This window comes from Anarhichas minor, unplaced genomic scaffold (genome assembly GCF_050575085.1).
Source record: "Anarhichas minor isolate MPS153535 unplaced genomic scaffold, ASM5057508v1 ptg000024l, whole genome shotgun sequence".
Taxonomy (NCBI): domain Eukaryota; kingdom Metazoa; phylum Chordata; class Actinopteri; order Perciformes; family Anarhichadidae; genus Anarhichas; species Anarhichas minor.
The window spans coordinates 5,823,464-5,850,198 of NW_027466470.1; the positions used below are offsets into that span (position 1 = coordinate 5,823,464).

Genomic DNA, 26,735 nt, shown 5'->3' on the forward strand with positions numbered 1-26,735 from the left:
GATAAAGAAAGCTTACCATCAAATGGTGTAACGTAAAGGAATTCTTCGTATAAGAGCAAATATTGGTTTTGGTCACATGTTGATATTAATGTGAGACATCAGCCATATTGGTCCGAACCAAAAGGTAAATCAGAAGATACAGAGTTTAAAATATATTGTGGAATGATTCATTAAATGCCAGTTTGAATGCCCTCCTTCATCTGTAAATATATTTACCTGTTTTGTTTCGGACTATATACATAACCAAATATTGCAAACATTCCGTAAACAAACAACAACAACAACATTGAAACAGTTTTGTAACATATTCATACACATGAACACTATTAGCTCACAATTAGAATGTATTTCTGATCTTTGTAAACATTGTGACTTGTATACACACGTAAAAAAGCAGCACAACACTGAACCATCTGTAAAAATGACATTCATTTCTGGGGTTTCTGTCATAAACAAACGTCACTCTTTCAATTCCAGCTGAATATGAGATTTTTGAGGAATGCTCATTTCATTGACATTCCCCTGGAATACATGACTGTTTCTTGCACCTTGTGTGTTTTTAAATGCGGTCTCGTCCTTTGAAAACTGCGTGGGAATGTATGTTACCATCTTTGTCATATTTCCATTCAGTACTTATTACCTCAACTAACGCTGAACCCAAAGAGACACAGTCTTCAAAGACATATTCCAGCTTTGACATCATGCTCTACAGAAAATTTGAATATGAAACATTCGTTTGAACTCATCGAAATCTGTTGTAATTAAGAGAGATGAATACTGGGTTTTTCAAAACACCAGAAACTGTACAACATTTTGAAAAAAAAAAAAAAAAAAGAGCACAGCCTTAATACATAGCAACACGAAATGTTGACCGCGCTAAAACTACTTTGAAAGTATAAAAACAGGTGTGCAACAACAGAGGACTTCAATTACCTGAGTACCTTTCCTTTTACACTGAAGTGGATTTAAGTCAATGCAGAACAAATGAGATACCATGCCAGAAAGCATGAACAGATGCCTCAAAAAAAATGTTTAATCTAAACCTACACTTACCCACGCTGACTTTAACCCATAACTTGCTGATACAACTGCCCACCCATGTGTCACTAAGAGCACTCAAAATCCACCTGGCTTTACATGGTGATTAAGGCTGTTCCTGGCAACTACTGTAACTAACCCCCAGTTTGATTTATGCACAAACGCTGAGCACAAGACATTTTACAAAACAAAGTCAACAGAAAACAAGATAACAACAGTTACGGCAGTGGAAAAGAAATAAGAAACGGCAGTCTGTTTTCATCCTTTTACACATTCACTGTGGCAGGTGGTTGCTGAACGAGTCGAGAGTGTTTTTGCTATAGCGAGGGTCATCATCCTTCAGGTAAAGATGGCCCAGCTCACGAAAGTGATACACCCTTTTTGCCTTGAGTCTCATCTGTTGGTAATGTTCCGGCTTGATTCACAGGAGAATAAACTGACAGTGTTGATGCATGCAGCCATCCCCTTCAGACCGTCCCGAGGCCGTTTCATGATCAGTTTTCATCCCTATACATGGCGGCCTGGAGGTCACATGACTGTCTCCCTCTCCTCCTCCACCACAGGCGAGGGTTTCTCGTTCTCGCAGGGCCGTGTGTGAGCCGGATGCTCCTCATCAGGAATGTGAAGCTCCTGTCCTGACGAGGGCATCGAGTTCTCAGAGACGGAGCCGTTCTTTACGTAACCGGGGAGGTTCCTGTGCCCGTTCACAGGCACCGGTCCCAGCCTCGTGGTGAGGTGGAGGGCCAGTGGTCCTCTGGCAGTGACGTTGGTGACACTGGTGTGCGATACCATTGGTCCATAGCTGTAAGTGTTGCTGCCGCTCCGAGCTTTTCTTTTGAAATCCAGGGCCAGAGTCCTCCTGCTCCAGGACTTTTTGATCTCAGCTTGCACCTGGGAATGAAAAGAACTTATTTAGCCATGTAAGAGCTTAAATATCATGCAGGAGTTTTGGTGTAAAATGCAAAACTGAGTTCTTACCTCCCCATTGCAAAAACAGTATATAATTGCAACTAAGAATCCCTGAAAAAAGAGTGGAGAAAGATTTGTCTTTAATGTGCACTTTACATAACATTTTAGCCATATAATTTAATATTTAGTATGGTATATTAAATCATAAGCTATCCCTTTATTCCTCTTTAGCAAGTATTTTCTGTGATTAAGACACGTTAACCCTGCGGACTTGTAAAATCCTGATCAGATCATCAGATTTGTTCAATTTGAAAAGGATACATTAATATGTATTGGAACCCTCAGCTAAATTCGCATTTCTGGCTTTTCTGCCACAGCAGATTTACCTGGAAGGAGTTGAACAGCATCTCATAGTGCATCTGTATCAGCCAGGGAACTCCAGACACCTCTGTATACGGCATGGCGTGGAATATGATATAGTGGACCCCAAAGAGCGGCATCAGCACCAACGTGGACTTCAACAGTTTTCTGTGACAGAGACATTTCATCATCTTAACAAAAAAGTACACAGCAGTTTGCCAAACCGTCTGCACACCACAGAGCTTAAACAACAGCTTTCAGTCATGTGTTGAGACAAAACAAATAATCTGAAGACGTAACCTCTGAAACTGTGATGGCCATTTTTCACAACTGAAGAGGAGCAGCTTGTCTTGTGAGGTTCAGAAACAAAAATGAGACATTTGCACAATGCGTTTGACTCAGTACCTGTACTGCTGTCTTGTGTCACACCTTCCAGCATTTGTTTCTCGCAGTTTAGTTGCCAAGACTCTGATGATGTTCAGAAATAGCATAAAATTCACCTGAAGACATAAATAGAAACATAATGATATCAGTAAACGCATGTGCAAACATAATAAGGCGTTATCCAGCTACTGTAATGCCACAGGTGCAGTGAATCACTGTTATTTCACACTCAGCATGTACTTACCACTATAGCCGCTAGGATAGGCACTTGATATATCCATTTCAAATTGCCTGCACTTAAGTCCCAACACCTGCAGTAGATAAACAACAACATAATGGGGATAAGCACGAGTTAAGTAAGGATCGAGTCTTTAGATGCGATGCTCCAGGATCCCTCAGTTCAACACCGGTGTCTCGAATGATCACTGCCATCGATGCACAAAATGATAGGATTTACAAATCTATTTTCTGTGCCTTTTTTTAAGATGGTATTAAAACACACTCTGCCTAAACTCTTACATGTGATCAACTAGGGCTGTAGCAACAAGGACTCCCATCTCATGTGCTTTTTGTCATATTTTATTGGCCTTCAGCTGTGAATTCACAGATCTTTGGGCAATAAGTGTTGATAGTGGGTCAGTATTAAGCAATGTGGCATCTACTGTTGATTAATTAGATTTTTAGCCAAAGCCGGGGAGCTGTGTGGTTACTATCATGCTTGGTTTGTTTTCCTGCCCGAAAATAACGTAGAATGGAGCTGCTCTCCACTGGACCGGTTCTGGATAGCAGCTTATAGTTCTAAGCTCTCAGCTCTAGGGTCTTCGTCGTTCGACTGTGGTGCAGGACCAAATGTGGAGACGACAGATAGAGCCAGTAAGAAGGGGTTGAAGATCTGCCAAGTTGGTTAGAGGCAGTTTTCTTTGAAGGTGAATCCACTTGAATTATTCTTAGCTTTCATACCTGCCTACAAGCTTTGCTACAGCTCTTTGAACAAAGTTCCTGGCATGTTTGGTAATCAGCAATTGTGAAGAACGCTGACATTTTCAGGCTGTACATACAGCATGTGATGTGTGAAATGTATATTTGTTGAAGGAGACTTGCTACAGATACCACATCTGATAATATATGTAATCTACTTTGAATGTATAAAAATGTACTTTATCTCTATTTAAGTTGACCAAGAGTAATGTTTAATATTATTCATGCAGATCACTTACTCTGTGTCTGCAAATGTGGCTCTCATTGTTGCCCAAACTGTCACAACCATAGCTGGCACTCCTGAAAAAGAGAAAAAAACATATTCAAGTTATAGCCATCTCGATTATACAAAATACTGTAAATGACTCCATAATTTCCTCATACGAGTAGCGCCTGGGTCGCACAGCATCCACATTGTATGCGCTGTGCTTACGTAACTTATACGCACAGTGTGTACAATGCAGGAACTGTAAAGCCCATATTCATGCAGTGTTTTTACACACGAGTCATTTTCCATTGTCCTCACCTACTTATTAATACAATATCAGGGATTTGACAGCTGCTCCCATGTTTTCTCTTTTTTTTCTCTCCAGAAAATGACTAATTCAAATGAAGCACCTTACATATTTAATGGTTTCATTTGCACGGTGATTCCTCTAATCATAATGTAATCACTTTCAAGGTAGAATGTACATGAAGCAGAACTCACCCCATCCAATCAGAGTAAATCCCCACAGATACTTTCTGTCTGAGAAGAAGGTCATGAAGATGAGGCTGTGAAGGTACAGACCCTCCACCAGGATCCAGTAGTAATTGGTCGCCATAAAGTACAAAAACAAGGTCACGACCACCTTGCAGCCGATCTATACACGGACAACAGACAAGGAGACAAGACACATGCTGAAAAAAAGCATTTTCAAATACATGAATAGAATACAGTCCGTCATGATGAGAGAGGTTGACGGTTCGATCCTTGGCTGGGACGTGATCTGTGTTGAAGTGTCCTTGAGCAAGACACTGATCCCCTAACGGCTCTCCGGGCGCCTGTCATGGGCAGCCCACTGCTCCCTGATACAAGGATGGGTCAAATGCAGAGACAAATTTTCCCCTTACCGGTATGAATATAGTATCATAAAAAAAATAATAATAATTAAAAAAAATAGCATTGCTACAAATGAGGGACAGATTGTGTTGGATGTAAGAAGCATTTTCTTGCCGAGTTTGAACTGAGCCTGTGTAAGGACTATTATTGTACTGACATGCATACCTGAGTTTAAGCTATATTAATTTGCAATATTTATACTAATTTGTACAATATATATATATATATATATATATATATATATATATATATATGAAGCTTTGTTGCAAACTCTGTGCTGTGGACCAGCTGTAATAAACCAAGACATAAAAGACAGATGCGTAGATTGACTAGTCATCATAAATTTGGTCAAAGTCAGAAATTAAATGAGTTTTGCTAATGAAAAGTAATTCAAAATCTAATTTTAGCACCAAAAACTGTTAATATTTTCACAACAATTTACAGAGGCTTTGTTTTTATTGATACATCAGGTAAAGCCGAAAAAGTGTAGACACATGTTCTATATTAACTAGCGTCTGGGTCGTATTTGCTACACACCCGACAGTATTCAATATGTAAAAGCACAAACATCCTATAATGTTCCTTCATTGTGCCATATGTTACCTACTTTAACGATACCGTTTTAATCCAGTAACTCAATTTGGAGAGCCACAGGATCAGTGTCCACTACATAAATTGCGCAAATTGTTTGTTTGCATTTTAAAGCATGCATGAAAAGTAGCCCGTCTTTCCCCATTTTTTTAAACTTCACTCTGAAAGGGAGCGCCAAGCACTGACCTAGTAAAAGCTTGGCATTTGCTCCAGCTCTGGAAAAGCAGGAGAGACTTCCCAAAAATACCACTTCCTCTTTGGAAGCAAAACTTTTAACACCAAACTAATCAAATTATCTGTGCATGTAATGCAATCAGACAATGATTATTCCTGTTATGACAGAACATATTTGATTGGCTATATACAATAATCCCACCATAATACTGTATGTTACATAAGAAAAACATTCTATATGTGTCTTGTTGCTTGTTATAGCGTACAAAACCTCTTTGAGTCAAAGTTCAGTGAGTGTTTTTCCTTCTCATTTTATTTCTTCAAGAACAGAGTGCGCTGTGTTTGTGTACTTACGAACTGTGTTTTGTTGGATGGCGGAGCCTCAGTGATGGACTTGAGGTCTTCCACTGTGACTCTCTCCATGTTTTCCAAGGCCGATCCAGAGTAGAGCACAACATCTTTCACAAAAATACTGATAGCTCTTAACATGTACGACACAAAGAGGTGCATGTGGATGTAGTTCCTGGTACAGTGCAACCGCCTGGGAAAAAGACCAACAAGAGCGGAAAGGTCAAAACATAGAGCCGTTGAGAATCGTGTCTGTGTGTGGGCTGGCATACCTTAATGTGTGTGTGTAAGTTATTTCACACACACACACACACACACACACACACACACACACACACACACACACACACACACACACACACACACACACACACACACACACACACACACACACACACACACACACACACACACACACCTTAATTAACGCCAGCTGACTAACACATTCTTGAGATTACGAGGCTTGAAACGCACAAATATTGAATTGCTCGGCTCCAAGTGAGCTGTAAAAACTAAATTGCAAGCATGTGTTGAGAAAAGCATGCAAATTTACTTCCAGACAAGCACAAGTTTATCTGTCAAAAGCTCTTCCAAAACATCCTGTCTGAGTGTTTACTGAGTGGGCCTTTGAGGTGGTGCTCCAGTACTGGAATCAGGTTGCCGGATAAATGGCCGCCAAAAAAAAAAAAAAAAAAAAAAGTCACTGAATACTAATACTAGAAATTCATAAAACATTAATACATTCCAAAAGTCAACTTGAAATGTAAAAAAGTCTGATATTTTTATAATTATTTCTCTGCTGTTCAGCATTACCGATTTATTCTCAAGCCTCATTAATGAGCTGAATAATCGACAAGCAACCCGTAGAGAACTATTGATTTAAAAAGGCGTACATTTCCCTGGTGAAAGATTCTGAACACAACTGCTAATGTGAAATATCCCTTTTCTCTCCCTGGAAAACATTTATGAGCTCTCATGTCTAAAAGCTGACATGTTGAAGGGGAGACATGGCTGGAGTGCTCTGGAGCACAGAGCCAGAATGTCAGATGGGCCCCTGGGATAACTTATTAAACTCATTTGGCCCATAGATTTTTCTGGTGCCAGTTGGGAGCGTTCCTAAAGCTGTCTTGACTGCCTGCCTGCCTGTTTGTCAAATCAAGTTTCTGGGAACATTGGTAAACAGTGTCTACACATCGATTCCTGATACTCTGCATGCTCAACAAAATAAGCAAATAATGACAAATGTGCCAAGAATTAATCAGCTGTGAAAAAAAAAAATGAAGTCAACATTGTTACGGTGTTTTCTTTGGGGGAACACTGTTGCCACTAAGGTAAGAGAGGTAAGCTATAGGCAGATTAAGCATCTGTGGTAAATCCCTTAATCATCAACATTCCTGCAGGAGGAGAAGCAAAGCTGTTCCTAATTCTCCACATCTTTTTAAAAACGTCTTTTATCTTGTGTCACTGGGAAACTTTAATCTCTGTGAGCTTGGTAGAATAACAAAATCAATATCCAAGCTTTGGTTGTTTGTCATCGGAGCCTTAAATCAGCATGAAATCAGCAAAGAATCTAAATGTCAGACAACGGAACATGCATTACTGCAAGCCCGGAGGCAGACTCCTTCTCAAAAGGTGGACATATCATAGTCTGTTAAAAGTCAAAGTAAAAGCCAAAGGTTATGTTTGATAGAGCTTGCATGCTTCATTTTGTTGCCGTGACAGAAAATACACTGCATTGCATGCTTATACAGCTACTGAGAATTGCATGGTTTCATGATGAAAGGCATTAAGTCTTCATGACATTAAAATTGCATTCTGCTACACGGTATGTTTGCAACTGATAGCACGGTAAGAATTTGGTCTTTACTGTGCCAACATGCCAGTGAACCTTTACACTCCGTTGTAGTCTCTGCTGTAATTGATCTAACCTTTATTTTCCGACTCTGCATCTCAATCCCTCTCTTGGGAGCATCTGTGGTTGAAACGATTGATTGGAAAAATTCAAAAGACAACATAAGACTCACCGGAAATATCCCAAGATGACGACAGCCACCATGAGGGATCCCAGAGAGATGGAGTAACCGACTGTGTAGATGAGATACAGGCGGTGAAAGACATCCTGTTGGTAGAGGGCAATGTGTTAGAATAGCAACATGAATAAAAGGTTTCCATATTCATGAGAAGAAATAGTTAGTGATATTATATAATAGGATAGCTGTGAGCATCAAACAGTGGAAAGACACATAATCTATATTTGTATGCTCATGAACTATAAGGTTCAAGAGGCCTCAGTCACACCAATGAAATGTCAACATTCAGTCAGTACACATTATATCATCTTTTCTTACAAAAAACAAATTTATATTTATCTCCCACTGTTGGAAAGTTACATTCATACCAGGTTTTTATTTAGTTTTAGTGACAATTTGGAAAACTAACATTGTTTTTTTTATATAATGTTACACGACTTGGTTAAACACACGTAAGCTTCAGTCTTTTTCTTGAAGTTCAACATTTTAGTGACCGCATTACTTAAGGCAAGTGATTTTTCTACAAACAGCGTGTTTTCACAACATTCCCACTATATCGAAAAAAACTGAACTTCAAAATTTGTTAACTTCAGTATGTTTAAAAATGCATTGCCACCTGGCGACAGAAACGTCTCAAGCACCCAGACGTGACTGATGGAAACAGTTTTTGACATGGGTGGCGGAGCTCAGAGCTGGGTGGGGCAGTTTGATCTTCCAGCAGTGAGCTGGCAGCCAGGAGACGCTGTAAGAGGGCCACTAACCAGACCTTCTCTGCGTCAACATGCTGGAAGGGGCCAAGAGCCCCTTGTGATGTAACCAGATACTCCACTGCTGTTATCATTTAGCATCAGGACGCTGTGACAAAACACGGGTGTCTAAGTTGTGGTGGTGGTCTGCGGTATGGCAGTTGTGCTGTATGGGGCTTTCATTCGTGCATATGCATTTGTCATCAGCAACCACTCCCTCGGGAGCCCATCAACATAAACATCTGCAGCCAGAAAGAAACTTCAGGGCGCCATGATGAGGTTATGCCCACATCCTCTGCACCACATTCAAGAGAGGAAAATGTATGTGGGCCAACTGATGTTTGTATCGTTTCATAGAAAAAAAATGTAAAAATCAAATCAATGTTTTTTTTAATCAATGAGTGACTGATTTATGTCCTCTACTGGCAAAGTGCTACATATTTTGTAGCCACTAGCAACAAACTGAAGGGTCACTTAACACTAGCATGTAATATAATAATAATACACATTATCCATTTAAAAGGCTATAGAATGTTTTATATGTGAGAGATTATTAAAATGCTTCCAGACCGTAATTTAAAAAATATATACCATAAAAATTCCTTAAAAAGCCATGTCAGCATCATTACCGAGCAATTTTATAGAAAATCTCACACGTGTATAAGCACATTAATGGCAAAGTGCTATTTTTTCCCTTTCTAGTCGTTTTTCACCTTTCTTAAAATACCCACTGCAGGTTTTATATTCTGACATTCAACCCTCATGAAGTGACATAGCAAGAAACAGGAGCAGCAGCGATCAAGGTCTCACAGCTTGAGTTCACATGAAGCTGATGGTTGTCAAAGATTGCCAATGCGTGGTTTACAATCAATTTTCTCAACTGTGGTGTGATGGTGATATCAGTGCTTATGGCATTTATGATTGTAGGTTTGACGCTGAGATTTTAATGGTATAGATAGATGATTCAAAAATCTCTAGACATTTAGAGCATTATTACAGCAGCAAAAAACTATTGGCTATATGTAGAAAGTAATGTCTACCTGAGCAGAGCATGAAGTTACTCTCTCTCTCTCTCTGTGTTGTAATTCTCTGTGCTTTGTTTACATAGCCGAGCCGGCTGTGTGTGTGCGCCTTTTAGTACATTTTTGCACATGTGAGCATTCCCCACTGGCTAGTTCTGCACTGCGCTTATACAGCGCCACAGGCCAATAACGCCATCTCGATCTACAGCATTGTCGCGGGAGCGTAGCACCCCCTGGTTCCCCCTCAGGTAAACACCGATAGCTCTGTCCGCACTGCTGCAGTTTTTTGCCCCATTAGCGCCGTTAGCGGCTCTTCGCCGGCTCACCATGTTGAGGCAATCTAAATGCTCTGATTTAGATTTGCTCAATTAGCTTAGAAAAGTGTTCAAAGTCAGTGGATTTTCGGCAAGATACCTGAAATAAGGTCTGTCATTAACAGAAGCTTCAGAGTTTTTAACGTTGTGTTCTAGCAGAGTGTTGAGGGAGCATATTTTACCCTTTAAATTAAGGAATTATTTTGACCAAACCTGCTGATTCACCGAACAAAACTTGTTCAGTACGTTTTATTTCTTTCCCAGTTTGAAGAAAGTGTTTTATGAAGAGTTAACAAGACAATTACGCTTGTCTTAGTTTAGTGTAAGAGTGAAATTGAATTGAGAAGGTGTACGGTTGTATTTCTCAGATTAGCTGATAGTATATTACTATTATCCTGCTACATGTGGGCCCAGCCAGCACGGCTCCACAGCAGGAGAGATCAGCTATCTCGGTCAATATAGTGCACACTGTGGGATGTATTTCTTTAGTGTCTTGTGAGACATTTTCTTCTTTGAAAAGGCTTTCAGGTTTTTTATTTTTGCTTCAACTTGCCACAGAGCTCACTTTCTGCAATAATACAATTCTAAAATCCTGTTGACTTTTTGTCGAGGGAACCAGTGTGATGCTAACTTCCAGGGTTGGCCTACAAAAACACGTCATTCCTGCAGCACTCTATATGCTGCTGCTGTATTTATGTTGGGTTGAAGCTGTGTGTGAAGCAGATTTCTGCTTGTGTGTAATGTACAAACATCAGTTTGTTATTATAGCATAATCAATGGTTACTGATGGGACAGGTACAAAAACAAAAACCATCCCCATATTAGCTCTGCTACTGAAATAATGCAACAATTGTTTTTTACACGGCTAGCCTCGGACTCTTCAAGAATGGAGCCGGAAATACAAACGCACCACACAGCCGAAAGTATGTGCTTGTGCCTATTCTGCAGCCATTTTTTAATTGTTTGGCTCTGGTGAATGGAAATCATGCTGCGTCACCGATTCCCCAGATTGCAGCTGATCGGTAAGAAATCTAAGAATCACTTCACATTACAGAAATATTTACTTGGGGAAACAAATCTCACAAGTGTCTTCGCAATGAAAAAAACTCCTGAATAATAATAAATTATATTGGAAAAAGCGTCTTCAATTATAAGATGCCTCCTCAATAATAAGGCTTCAATGAAAATACCTGCGGGCATTAGGTTACCATTAGGAAAGCACAAACTCCTGCCCAGATATCACTAAGATCTGTGCTGAAGCAGCTAACCTGGTTGAAAGTTTTTTTTAAATTTTCATTCCAGCCAGGTTTCACAATGCTCAAAATCATCCTCAATCGCAAAAGGTAAGAGGGCAAAGAAGTCTCAAAAGGCTCTACTGACCAGATTTTCTGTCCGGCACTATCTGCTGAAATGAGGTTTGCATTACATCAAGGAAGGATCTGAATGCCCTAGGTGTGCGGTTCGGTTCCCCACTTCTCTTAAGCCTTACAGAAAAGCGTTGTCACACTCTGAATGGCCAAGAGGGGAAATGCACCAAGCTGCTCTCAATTCGTGATTAGGGGACCTGCACCACAGGTGATCTCATAACCCACCAATCAACCTTGGGAAATTGTGACGGCAAGTACCAAAGAACGTCGGTCTGCTACCAAAGTGCACTTTCATTTTAGTAGCCTTTGTGGAAGGCTTTTCCAGTTTCAATGTGGAAATGTGGTGAAAGTGAGGTCCTGAAAGAAATGGCTGCCGGAGTTTGGTGTAAATGAACTGGATTGGTCTGCACAGAATGCTGACCTCTCACTATCAAACACCTTGAGGACTTCTGGGATGAGTTGGACCGCCAGCTGTGAGCTGATAATCGCCAATCATCCGTCCCTGACCAAAGTGATACTTTGATTTTGAAACCTGGCTGAAAGGATTTTCTCTCATTCAGCCAGGTTTCAAAATCAGCAACACATACTGCATGGGTGTGATGTTCAGCAGTCATTATCCTTCTGCAATATCGTGCTTACAAATCTGTCACATTTACAAGATTTTAGACGATTAAAGAATAAAAGAAAAAATACACAGAAATATAAAAAAAACATATATTTAAAGGTGTGCTACATAGCTTAGCATACTGGTAGCCTCAAATAGCAATGATACACAAAAACATGACATAAGTACGTGGAGACCATGGGCCTAAATTTCTTTTTATCACTGTCTGATTGCTGCGAAGTAATGATTGCTTAGTTCTTGGATTTTTCTGAATGGGATGCTTTCTGGGAAGTTTTGCAATTTGCAATCACGACTAATGTGACACTGCTTTCATTGTATATTTGAACATACATTTAGCGAATTGCACCCTCACATTACCACAGAGCAATCACATTGCCATGCTGTCATTATCTCGCTGTCACGATCTCGACATTTCATTAAATATGATTACATTTTATTAGCAGTGTACACTACGGAGAAGGCATGTCGACAGCGTGTTGTACACTTAAAAGGGATTGTAATTGCAAAATGGTGCAACAGCTGCCTAAAAGGCTGCAATATACCATGTCAATTCACTGATGCGTTCACAAAGGCTCTTGTGGAGGAATGCACTGTGAGCATGTACATGGCGAAGAGAAGGATCTCACCTTTTCATGGCTGTGGTTGTAATGGTAGAGGAATTTTGCACATTCATTATAATTGGCCCATGTCTTGTTGGCTGTAACCAGCTCCCATGTTCCATTGTTGTCACACCGACGGTATGCTAGTCCTAGACATCAAACAGAAAATGCTACTTTTAATTACAGGATTTTGCCAGTTGTTTCCCCAACACAGTCAATTACTCATCCCCAGCTTGCTTCTTAATAGGACCTGCATAATTGTAGAAATGCAAAAGAGGCCAAGTTAAGCTTGTACAGCATACAGTAGCCCCCCGTACAGTAGCCTCTAGCCTGGTGTTCTTTCACCAGCTGAAAATGAGCTTCAGGGCTTCCATTGCTGTCTGTCTTCAGGGCCAGTCTTACCTTTATGGTTGAAGTCATGGATATACTCTGGACAGGCCGTTGATACAAGCTTTCCCGGAGGCCCTTCAGGCCAACAAACAATGCCATCCCACTCTGGTGAGCAGAAACCATCTGGGGACACAAAAGCAGCGCTGACTTTTAAAAATAGAGCCACAGAGTGCTGTTCTCCCTCGGCTCTAGCATTACATGGCTGTAGGCATTTACAAGAGCAGTACTGTTGTATTCTTTCAAGGATTCTGTTGTTACACAGTATGTACATTGGCACTGCAGAACAGCCTTGGAATTTGTGGTAAGTCTGACTCTAAATGAGACCTTTTTTTTGTTGTGTTAAAGGAAAACATGGTTTCACCCAGAGAACAAACACCCCATCTATTGCCATCTAATTGCAGTCATGGAATTCCCTGCATGCAGATAACAAGTTGTATCCTATTATGGCAAAGTACAAGCTCTTCGTTAAATAATGTATTTTCCGCTCTGTATCCTGAGTTCGTTTTTGACCTGCATTAGTTGGGAATGCAGATATAAAATATTGATTTAATTATAGTTTTTCCATAATTAATCGGTTGATTGTTGTACTGTAAACCATGTCAAAAACAATTATGAAAATGCACATTTCACACAATTCTCTAATGTTTTGTTTTGTCTGACCTAGATCACAAACCCCTAGAATATTCCATTTTGAAATAGTATAAAACCCATAAAAACAGCAAATCTCAACATTTGAGACGCTGGAAAGAAAACACGTTTTCCATTTTTGCTTGGTTAAACAACTGCAACCTTTGATCAATGTTCAACATTATCGGATAACAATAACATCTGACATGGAAAAACTCCCTCCACCCCGCCCAAAAAAAGGAAGAAATCTCAGGGAGAGGAGAGATCTCTCTCCCAGGATGTCCAGCAATGCAAGAAATGTCATGTGTAGAGTGGTGATCGGGCTAATTTTCTGTCATCGCTCTACTGTCACTATCTAATAAAGACATAAAATGGCTGTAATAATAATAACAATTAAACATAATTATTATATGTCTTGTAGAAGATCTCATCGCTTGTCATTTTTTGCGTTTCTTAATGCATTTGCAGGCAAACCAATTTAAAATAAATGAACCATCATTACTACCTATTATTACACTTCACACAGTTCTGTTTTAATTGCAGGCCTGGCTGATCTAATGAGTTGCACATATTTGAGAACTGGTGAGGAACATTTAAACATTTGGCATTCAAAAAGTTGTCCAGGAATCTTCTCAGTATTTTCTCATTTTCAAAGAGAATGCACAACATGAAACCTGGCAGCAATATAAATTAGTTAATATAAAAAGCTGCAGGTTCAGAGGGGGGGGGGGGGGGGGGGAAAGCCATTTCCAAGTGTATAGCCCCATAATTATCAGTCAAATCGTGGACTTTAGCCCTCTGATAGTGGGAGCAAAGTCCCTTTCCCCACAAATTCCTGGCAAAAGCCTCCCTTATGGCTTGGCATTTATGTTGTATTATTGAAAACATCTGCCCCACTTTGACCACAAATAAGTAGCTATGGATAAAACTAAATCTATCCTCTCTTTGCAGTAGAGCCATTATTTTCTCATTCCTGTAATCACACTTACAGAGAAACATCTGAAGCAATGACGACATGCTTTTTATTTGCCTGTCACTTGGAGTGCAAAATTAAAGAGCAGACTGAGTTGAGCTGACTGATTCATACAGATCTCTGGTTGGCGTTTCGTTTTGAAAATCACACTGACCACACACACTGGGAGTAAAAGTAGAATTGCTGTTCATTTCTGCCATAGGTTTTATTACCATAGGACCACCTACTAACAGGCTTGAATTAAACACAGCACACACACACACATATATAATTTCCCGTAAGTTTCGTGACCACGATTTAAATATAAATATGACCATGGGAGGACTTTGGTATTAGTGATGTCACTGAGGTTTTTCGTACGGTTTTCTTTCCCCCCCGACTCATTTGATTCTGACCTACAGATGTCAAAAAACCCATATTGCACTTTCTCCTGATACATGCAACCTTTTATAATGATTGCCGATGTTATTCTTCACCCAGACCACAAGCTTGAAGGCTGAGCTATTTTCACACACTGCAAGGTCTGGGGCATTGAACCCACATCCCTCCACTGTCCTCTCCAGGCAAACCTCAGTGTTTCCCTCAATGAAAACCTTGTCTCAGCCACGTAATGGAGACTTTTGTGTATTTAAAGCACAAATGAGAAATAAAAAATAAATATATAAAATATTGAAATACATTCAAAACTGCTCACAGAGAATCTAATCCTTTCTCAATTTGGAATTGCACGATCGATTCATTCCTCAACGTCAATCCTACGTTTCACACTAGCGTTTTAAAATAGTCATTACTCCACAGCTCCTATAATAGTTCAGAAAACCACAAGTTTAAAAATTAAAAAACTCTGGGGGTGGTCAGGCAGGACACAGGCAAGACAAATACAGATGTAAAAGCCAAAAAAGTCAGAAAAATGCAGACTAGCTGCTATTCTCTGAGTTTCCCTCAACCCACAGAATCAAGGTCGCACCACAATACAAGAAGAAGAAAAAAAAAAGAATGTTTTGAAAAAATCACAGGAAGGAATTCTGTCCAAGTCCTAATTACCACTTCAAGGAAAAGGCTTACATAGGTCACTAGCAAGCACAAGTAATGCTTTCCTTGAACTTTATCTCAAATCTTGAAAGCCTCCTACGTTTTAATCAGCATCTCAGACAAACAACTACCCCGATTTAAAATGATTTCCACGTTACATAATTAGAAAGAAAGAACCAGATGAGATGCTCAAGTTCAAATCAGGGTGAAATGAACTGAAGTCAAAGTAATTCACGTGTCATTAAGTAAAAGAAAAAACTCAAATCAAGCTTGTTTAATGAGCACATATGTGCTTATCCAGGCATACAACAACCACATAGGGGACTCTTTTTTTCTTTATTAAGGTAATATCTTAATTCCTTCAACTGTTATGTGATTGAACACACATGTGCAACCTTCCAAAAGAGGTCAGAAAACTGCCCCCACATACAGGATGAGTCACGTTCCGTTGTGTGCCAGCAGCATCCGGTATGCAGGTCAGCTCTGATGCTAATGTATCCCCAATACAGCCCCTCAAGCCTTTCACAGAATCCCAGTCAGACGTTCCTGATGGGAATATTAGAGTCCAGAATCAGTGTAAACATCCTACCGTTGCTGGTTGAGAAACATGCTACTGAAAGAGTATAAAGGAAACTTGCAACTAATTATTATTTATATTATAGATGAATCCGTCAATTTTCTTTGCTAATCATTACATTATTTAAATTTGACACATGTGCCACTCATATCTTAGTCTCGTCAAGATTGCGTGACACTTCTATAATATGGTTCAAATTCAATCTATAAACATTATGTAAATGCAAATACAGCTGCACATGTGCTTGGAGGTTGTTTGTGAAGTGTGACAGCAGGCTTGCCACTTGTCACTTTGACGTGTCAGGATGGATTAAACGCGATGGCGGTCAGATGGGCAGCAGACTCTCATCCGAGAGAGGCCTGATGTTTGACTGACTGCTCTGCTTTGCATTAGCATCTTATTACAGACGCTTTGAGAAAAAGCACAGCGTTGTTATATAAGCCCATGACATCTTACACAAGCGGCTGTACGGCGCCGGCAGATCTCAATGGCAGCAATTCTGTCATATTCTTCTAAATCCAATTTGGGATTATCAAAACCATGAAAAGTTTAAAATACCACGCAGGGCAATGTACTGACTGTAACTAGTGGGAACCGTCAACAAAAAGCTTTTGTGTTCTCAGCCTGGAATAAAACATTTGTAATTATGTGTTTCATTTACAAGTGGGTATGGTTTGGAGGGTCGAAGCATTCAATGCGACCACAATGCACTGGGGTTAAAGAGAAAATAATATGATTGGTTTGGCTGTGGAATCCAAAATCCTCCTCTGGACAATCAACTGGGAAACTGACAGTAACCGCAACGAGATACAGTAGATGCTGGGGTCTGCTGGAAAATAGTGCTTTCAACACACAAATACACGCCGGGATCAGCTACGACTCCATTATCAGCCTCCGGAAAGCCCCAAGGAGGGAAAAGGAAACAGAAAAGCATTTTATAATGTAACCACCAACTTACAGACAACATTTAACTGAAAGGCCACTGCTCCACAAAAAGGCTTTTGATTTGAGCGTCCTGTACTGTATGAGCAAATAAGTAGACAAGAACAGTAACATGTATCTTGATCTTTTTTTTTTTAGTAAGCATCAAGGTGGCACACGTCATCAGCTGATTAGTATGAACTCTTATCACCAACAAACACATTCAAACAAATCAACAATCACATTCAATCAAGACAAGGCCGTCGTTGCAGTCTCTCTCACTCAAACTCTTCACGGTCATCGTGCTGCTGCTGCTGGTTTGCGCTGTTTACTCTCACAGTTCCTGGCAGACTTTACCTTTTGTGTTGATTGATTTCTTCCTCCATTACTCCAGCTTTTTCCTGGTACTCCTCTTACATCTTATTGGCCTGCCCTGCCTTGTGCATTATGTGTATTTCAAATCTGTGGCCATGGGGTTCTGCTCTGTTTAGCCCCTGGGGGATTTATTGCGCTCCCCATTGAACCTCTCGCTGCAGCTGGAATTCATTGGGAAGCTCCCTCAACAGCAATTTTGTCAAAGAAAGCTATTAATGGCCAGGTCTCCCTTGGCATTCTCTGACTATGGCATCAAACTATTGGAGGCCTAATCAGGATAATGAAGTGGGACCCGGCCACCATATGAGCCCCTCAAATTCTCTTACTTCCTACACAATTAACTTCTTTCAGCGTTGCTAAGCAAGGCATTTTGGTCGATATATGCAAACAATTAAACTATGCAAACAATTAACAGGTTTATGGATTTTGATCTGTTATCGTTCCAAAAATCAACCATCAACACCGTGACCCCTTTGCCGTTTTACTATGGCATGACATAAATCACAGTTAGGTTAAAGGAGCAAAAGATGTCCTTGCAAATTAAAGTAAAAATCTGATCATAATGTGTCACCACTGTGACATTAGCGTGTTGTTTCTCTACTCACCAGGAACCTTGTGCTTTGACTTGATGTTCCCCTCACACTTCCGTCTGGCTCTGAACAGCAGGCCTATCTGCTCATCTTTCGTCAGAACATCATCTCCGTAAGCCTGCAAATTAGAAAATAGAGTTAATAAAGGGAAATATTGAAGGGTAATTGGCAGTGATGTACATGGTGCATGTTGTAAATGCCAAGCTGCATCAATAAACAACATCTTTCAGTCAATACATGATCAACGCTATTTTTACAAGACAGGGTGTTTTCGTAATTTAACATTTCCGGTCCCGTATGGATCTGACTCAAAGTTCCTGACCTATCTCTTGGAGTGAAAAGGAGCATGACATGCATCAGCTGGCTCCCAAATAGCACTCACAGATGACACTTAATTAATACGGATTCATCCATTATCTAAAAGGGTAACCCTGGGAAAAACAATGCTACACTACAGTAATTAACTACAAGAAACCAGACGTTTTCATGACATTTTCTTTATTTATACAACATAGTGTTCTCTATTATGTAACATCAAAGTCACTGTAATACACTGATTATGGATAAGATTATATGTATATATGTATCAGCATCACCATTCAGAAACCTACATCAGTTTACGTTGAACACATTTTTAGAAGGGCTTGGGAAAATATTATTTTTTACACTAAAACATATATTTCGACCAAATTTTGAATGTTTGAATTTGATACAAACCATTTGGAAATGTGTTGTAAAGAATGACATGAAAAACATAAACAGATAATGAATAAATAAATAATGGACTTGCCCTTCAAATTACATTTTTCAACCTTTCTGACCATAACTCAGTATTGCATTAACAACTTTTGCTACCTCCAGACATGATTTCCTCATCACAGCTGCTTCACAACCCTCTAACCACTGCTTTCTGCTTCCGTGGTCATTGCGCTGCAGCACGTTCTAAATCCAGTTTCCGTCTGTGAAATGTATCCTGAAAATGTACACTGCTGACATTTTCTCAAACGGAATATGACGGAAAGCAACAGGGTGACCTGGATGATAGGCGGCCTGGTCTGTGTCTCGAAGGTCAGATTAGATTGTACTTTGACAGCAGCAGTCCACCCATCAGCGTGTTCATGACAAAAGTGGTATTTATTTATGTCTCAACTGTCATGAAGCAAAAAAATGTTTTTCCTTGAATAAACAGTCTCCGTTTCACTTGTTGGTTATAGTCCCAGCTTGTATATCCACTGAGAGGTGACTGAGCAGACATGAGAAAGTTATAACAAGGATGTTCTTACACCCGATATGTTCTCAGCTTTTGAACATTGTGTTTGAGAGTAAAGTGGTACCTGAGGTGTAGTTTTCCAGCTATTGAAAGATTTTCCATTCTAGGTCATACTGACTGGCTCGCTGTTTGCCCGTGGATCAATTTTGGTTAATGACGAATGTGACTTGAAAATGATCACATACATTTCTAACAGAGCGTGACAAGAAAAGTGGAAATGAAAACAGAAAATTCAAACCCACTGCTGAAAAGCAAATCAGGGAGCAAATCATCAGGATTTTCTACGCTGTCATATAGGTTTTTTTTTTCATGCTGCTTTGAGCCAATACGGCAGCAAAATACAATATGTATCCGCACAATGCAACACAAACCAACGTGTACGCTACAGTGAGCCTGGAGGTATGGCTAAAAAAACTCCCAGTCTTATTTATTTGGTTCAATGATGCAGAGCAAACAGTACAAATGAAAGACAGACAAATGCAACTGCAGCCGGGGAGTCAGCTGCAGACACAAATTACATGTCTGGGTCTAAAAACATCTAATTCTGCTGTCAGGTTTACGCATCAATGGGCAAATAATTTGTCAAGAGGCAATTTAGTCCCAACAATCAGAGACTAAAGAAGCAAAGGGACGGAGAGAGAGTGAAGAGGTTTATATGAATATTATGTGTGGAGATGCTCTTGTCCTGTCTGTAACTATAATCGACGGTGCCACAGGATTTGTTTGCTTGTCAGATGTTTACGAGAGACAAACTAGTATTTCTGAGTGACACAAAACAAACACTTTTAAAAGTGGAAGATTGAACACTAATATTTGTGTTTAGGCTTCCAACAAGCTATATTTGTTGAATCCTAATTTTTTATACAGACATTAACTGTATGTTGCTTTATGTTTCTCACGACGAAAAATGCAGAGGTGCATGAAGTACTCTGATCTTTCACTTACGTAAAAGTAGTCATGCACCAATGTAAGGATGCTTTTTTTTATAAGAGTACACGTATTAAGTAAAGTATTACCAACAAAATATACTTGTACAGAATGGCCCTTGTTGAAGTCATATTATTACATGATATATTATTGAATTATTGTTAATGTGTAAGCAGCATTTTAATTAGTGGCTGGTCGAGGTGAAGCTGTTGGATAAATTTAGTGAAATAAAAACTGCAATATGTCCCACTAAAGTGCTGTGGAGTAGAAGTATAATGTGGAAACATTAAAAGAAATACAAGTATCTTTAATTTACAGTGAACACAGAACTTGAGTAAATGTACTTAGTTAACGTTCTGCCACTAAAATAGGAAATTACTGTAGTAGAAGTACTTCTACTACAGTAGAAGTACTTCTACTTGCAGTTTTCTGCAGTTGCTGCTACAAAGGAGAGACATCTATTGCTGCAAAGTTAAGTTTTGCTATCTTCCGGACTTTTTCAGCCCTTTTTGGTGCATCTATATAATCTAAAATAAGCAGCTAAAATACTTCCAAATCGGAGCCATTTGGGAACAAAGATGTGTATAAATTGTCTCTGATGCAAGTGCGTAATTTCCTGATCTTAAAATTAAACTGTAAATACCGAGCCGTCTTGGATTTGCCTCACACGAAACCATAATACCTCAATCCATCAATATTTTCATTACTTGCCGTCCTAAAATAAGGATGTCCAGTCTGAGAGCTGAATAAGTTTCCAGAATGAAGACGTTTATGTCTTTGCACAGTAAACAACCACAGATGGAACAACATTTGACCACAGGCGAACAAGGATAGATACTACCTGTTTACTGTACCAACTATGCCAATATAGAATATTCCACTGACCGCTGCCGAGACATTTATACTATTTTCATCTGAATAACCGGCTGGTGTTACTTTAGGTGAAAGCCGAACCAACAGGAAACCAGAAACAGTGAATCTGGATGGTAGCTGCTCTGAAAGGACAAGTGTAATTATCATCAATGCATAGTGACGTAGTACCGCTGGTTCGGCAGTTCTGTGAATTTTCACAATTTGAATGGAAATTAAAAAGCACTTCATATATGTCATGGATCTATTTTATTTTATGTCATTATGGTCATTCTCACTTCAGTCGAACACTTCAAAATGGAGCGAAATGTCAGCCCTTTTAAAATACTTTAGTTACTTTTTTCTACAAACCTGGTAAGTGAAGCTGCCTTTCCAACACATTACGAATAAATATCTTAACCTTTGGGGCTCAGTTTGAGCCCCTGTGAAACACTAAACTAAAATGAGGTATGGAGTTTCGGCGAGTATTTTCTTTCTCAAAAACTGGGGAAATGTCTTCCTTCATCTGCAGACGCTTGGAAGCAGGGACATAGGAGAGTATCATGTACCATTTTAAGAAGAGAATCCTGGGTAATAAGTGTGCCCACTGATTATTTCTGAGAACTTTTCCTCCTCCACTGGCCAGAGTCCAAACCTCCAAAGTAAACACAACTCTTACAGGGAGAAACATGGACATTCTTATTTACTGCGTTTCATTCAAAACACAGTCATCTTTTTGTTAAATGCTTTTTGCGCGTGTGCCAAAATGCAAATTAGAAAAATACACACCGTATTTATATATATATATATATATATATATATATATATATATATATGTGTGTGTTTTCATCACTGGTCGCTAGAATACAAACTCCACTTGAATAAACCACAAGTTTCTATTTGTCTTCGCAAACTGCGGCTTGATGACTTGAACTGCAGCTCTCTGCAAGGATATAAGACCAATATTGAGAGAACGGTTTTTATGCCGGTGTGTCAAGACACAGTGTTGAACCGCTACGACTGAATACTGACATATGTGAATGAAGGTACATTTACAGTTTTAGTTCTAATTCCAGCATCTGGTTTCTATCTTATTTTAGTAACTTAAATCTTAGTTATATTTAGTTATAAAGGTTTAGCCTGGCTTGTACCACAGATGTCTTAACTCTGCATTTGTTGATCTTTTAACATTTTTTTTAAAATGCATAAATAGAGCCATGTGGATGGATGCCATGCCTACGTGGAGTGGAGACACTGGTTTTCCGTTACATTACCAACAGTCTTGATTGTGGACAGCCTTTTTTTTTCTTCTTTTTTCGAGAAAGTTGTGGTTGACCAAAGTCATTTCCTGAAGTGCCCTACAGTGAATAAGAGAGTGAAATGCTGGAGCTGGTGAGGTACACTTTCATTAGAAAGCACAAAACAAAAAAAGTGTAGTGTCCAAAAAGTTTAAATGTTACATCAACAACGGATTGCAAGTCAAAGTACAGCCCAATGATCTCATCAGCAGTACCTCAGACCATGACAAATGAGTCTAAATACAGAACAACTACATGACTGAGCAAAACTCCCAAGTCCAAAGAACAAAACTCACTTTCAACCAGAACATTGGAACAATGAAAGCAGATTATTCCTGCAGAAAAGGCTGCTGCTTCAGATGGCTGTGACCTTTGCACTGATTCCGTAAAAGTCAAGTTAAAACGAAATTTCTCGACAAGTATTAAGAAGTTATTGTGGAGTTGCATATCTTTCCACAGAGAGAAAATGCATCCTGCTCAACAAATACCAATAGATTGCCTTAAAATATATTTAAATAATTAAAAAGCTAAATAAATGAATGTAAGGACTGGGGAAATTCAGGACTGTTTTCTTTATTACCATTACATGACACCATTATCAGAGCACAATATTGTAATGCAAGTGATTGATTCACAACAATGCGGTAAGTGAAATACTTTTTTTAGTATTTCCAAATGATTATCACTCTTGCTGAAGGCTCCATAGAGCCTGAATTAGAGGAGGAAGTAAGCTATAAAGTATGCAAAACAAATATGAACATAAAGGTTAAACTGTGGTCATTTGGGGCAAGATCGCACCAAGTAGTAGACTGGTCAAAACTGGCTCATTTATACTGGTTTCCAAGGGTTTTAATGGTGGCACTAGAAATGAGGATTTAAAAAAATATTGAAAAAGGTTCCTTGTGTTGGGAACAGAAGATAAGTTCATTTAAAAACTGAAAGGCAAGCTTGATGGTGGCACTAGAGGACCACTAAATGTCCAAAAGCTGGCTCTGCTCAGTCAGTCACTGGCTGAGAGCCAAAACAACAGTTGGGATTTCGACAGCCTCTTCATCTTCATCGCCAACATGAACGAACGCAGTCTCAAGCTCGCGTAGGCACTCGTCCGTGTGATTCTGGACAAATCCAAAGTGTTTTAAATAGTAAGGTTTTGTAAACAGATGTTTGGATATAGTTTCGCTGTTGTAAAATTTGGCTCCCAAATACTTAAATTTAAATTTTTTTGTCGATAAACATATTGTCACAAACCTATTAATTTTCTCCCTCACTTCTGAGTCGCCCAATAAGGCCTCTCTCTGTTACCTGATCCGTCAGTAAGGATCAATAAGGCCTCTCTCTGTTAGCTGATCCGTCAGTAAGGATCAATAAGGCCTCTCTCTGTTAGCTGATCTGTCTGTAAGGATGAGATTTTTAGGTAAACGGTCGTATAAAGTGAGACTTTCCTTTGCAGATCACACTTCGTCACATGGATGATAAATAATATACAGATAATATTTACTCTGGTCACTGTGAAGCGCCTCTATTATGGGAATACAGTTGAATGTTTGTTTTATGTACTTGTTTTGGTGATTTGCCATTCTTTACACCATAGGCTAACATTCACTTCCTTGTTGTTGGCAGATATTCAAAATTTTATCCCAAGGGCTTTTTGACTTTCCTGTTTTTTTTTTTCCTCCACGGAATAGAGGGGTCTAGAAAATTATAACTGCTGAATCTTGTTTTTAATGGCCTGTGCACTATCTGGAAAAAACACGAATATGTTACTTTTGACATATTGCACCGCATGAATGTTTTAGCGGATGAGGTTCTTGGATATTATAAACTCTATGAGTCAGTGCCACTCCTTTTCAACTGTGCAATTTGCATTTGATGATGAAAACCACAAACCACAAGACTGGTTGTCCTTTGGAAATGCTTGCAGACCACATTCTGAGTTAAAGCAGCATTTAGTTCCTAATTATACCCCGCTCTGGTCACAAGCTTGAAGAACAGCACTTTTGTCCTTGATGGAAACATTGTGTGTGCTCTGAGCAGCAGCATACATCTCCTGGAACCCAGGCAGCAGTGAACGTGTTGTTCTCCTAAATTGAAAAGGACAATGTATGCGTTACATAAGTGATTTAATATGTATAAGTATGAGCCGTTCCTCCAATACAGCAATGCAAATTAATTTCATCAGAAGCTTAAAAACGACTAATGCTTATGTTGCAATCAAATGTACAGGACGTATGATATCTTAATGGATGTCACAAAAGTGTCAACTAACTCGTGACAGACTACTAGATGGACAATATTACATAAATGTAAATCTAGTTATTTTTTATATGTAGATTATGAGGATTATAGGTTAAAAATATATTTTTATAAAATAGATTTATAATCCATAAGAGCTTTTTTTTTCTCTAATGTAACAGATTGCGCAGTTTCACGGCACAAGCTGTAGCGTTAATGGCATGCGATACCCTCTCAGTCACAGCTTGGCAACCTCAGTAGTAATCCTCTAATCATATGAAATGAGATGATGTGTTTATTCAGAAGCATCAGTCATTTATGTTGATTTTCATTATGAGAGGAAATGGACCCAAACAAAAAAATAACTGACCATTACATTTTGCAACCTTAGAAACAAATTCTGACATTATATGTGAAGAAAGAGACATTCAAAATTGATTATCAACAGCTGCGACGCTGGCATTGTATTCATCTTGTGAGTCTGTGTGTGTGTGTCATCATGGCAAAATATGGTCCCTGAGACACCTGCTGTAGCGGTAGTACCACAGAGGCGGTTTTCAGTACTTTGCTTTGTTTATATTTCTGCAGACAGATTTTGTCTAAAACATAAAACACAGACTGAAGTGGACGTTGTTGCCGTGACATCACCCGTTGGTTTATGGGCTTTGAAGCCTCAAATTCAACGTTTGGGCCATCGCCAATTTGTTTTATTGCAACCAGAAGTGCCACAAGAGGGTGGGAGCTAAGTACAAGCGAATGCTGAAGAAGACATGTTTAGGCAAAGATACAATTAACTTCCATGAACAGAAAACACACTGCGAAAGGATTAAAGTTAGGATGTAAACCTGGCAACTTCCAGACCAGACAACGCCGTGGTAGCGACCTGTTAATCACTACGTGTCCAGGCCCTAAAGGATACCCCGCATTGGCTTCACCAGTCAACGACAACTAAAAAATTTATTGTGGGAGATATTTCATATATTTTTCACCCAATGATCAATTCTCGTCAAAAAGGTCTCAAATACAACCAGTAAGGGCTAAACTAATGTAGGCGGGACACATTGCTTTAAGAGGCTGTTTACAAATGAGCAGCAATCTGATTGGATTAAACAGAGCAAGCTTGTCTGAGCTGGAGATACTGTTTAACTGCATTAACAAGGTGACGGCTTTCCAGTAGGGAGGGTGGGAGGCGTTGCCAGTGCTTTAATTAAGAAAAATTTGAGCATCAAACACTTCATTTACGGCACTCTGGTGCGTTTATACCCACCAATAAATGAAGGAAATGATTTTATTTTATTTTAAGGCGGCAGGTTTCCTCTGTCAAATTTTTTTCTCACAAATTTGTCACGAGTCCACGAGTGCTTTATTTACGTGTTGTGTGGACGATGCATACGCGCCTCTGCCTGCGCTCAGCGTCTCCTCTCCTCATCCCTCTGTGTGTGCAAGGGTTGACGATTTGTTTTTCCGGCTGGTGTGATACCATCGCAAAATGGTGTCTAGTTTAGGTTTCCTATTTGTTAGTACCAGCTGTAATAATGAAATAAGTGTCAAGTTTGTCGGTTGAGCTAATTACATACCTACAAATCACCTTGACCTAGATTAATTGTGAAGATGAAATGGGTGAGGTTGCAGAAAGTAGGGCTATACAAAATGTATTAGGGTTGACAGCAGGTACTTTCTAATGGACTCATCCATTTTTAAATGAGACTTTCACCAAAATACACACTGATGCAAGAAAAACAGTGGATAAGCCTTAGAATGTCTGAAAGCTTCCCAAAGGTAATTTCTTACTACACAACAGCTTTCATAAATGAATGATGACAGGGAATTGACTGCCGGGCCAGGTGGACTTGGTGGTTCAGGATGTGTTTCCAGTTTGCAAAGGTTTGTCTGATGTTCATTCACATCAGCGTCTTCACGGCTGCCAACAATGTTTTGCTGCCTTTAATTAGCCACAAATCCGCTTCAATTGCACAGCCTGAAGATGTTCAATTATGAGAAGTGTGACGGGCATGTTTCCCGACTTTTACATTTAATGAACTAAATGATTAACTGATAATTCAGAAAATAATACATGTACCGTATTT

General features: G+C 39.4%; 1 protein-coding gene across 1 annotated transcript; it reads right to left on the reverse strand.

The window, feature by feature from the left end:
• Positions 1-85: 85 nt before the first annotated feature.
• Positions 86-18,295, reverse strand: pth1r (parathyroid hormone 1 receptor). The gene is made up of 12 exons (XM_076097250.1): positions 18,088-18,295; positions 12,990-13,100; positions 12,615-12,736; positions 7,909-8,003; positions 5,891-6,077; positions 4,379-4,532; positions 3,909-3,969; positions 2,936-3,002; positions 2,713-2,807; positions 2,334-2,475; positions 2,017-2,058; positions 86-1,929 (listed from the first exon to the last, which is right to left on the reverse strand). Exons 1-12 carry the CDS (start codon positions 18,293-18,295, stop codon positions 1,567-1,569), a joined length of 1,647 nt encoding a protein of 548 aa, XP_075953365.1. The 3' UTR covers positions 86-1,566.
• Between the last annotated feature and the right edge of the window lie 8,440 nt (positions 18,296-26,735).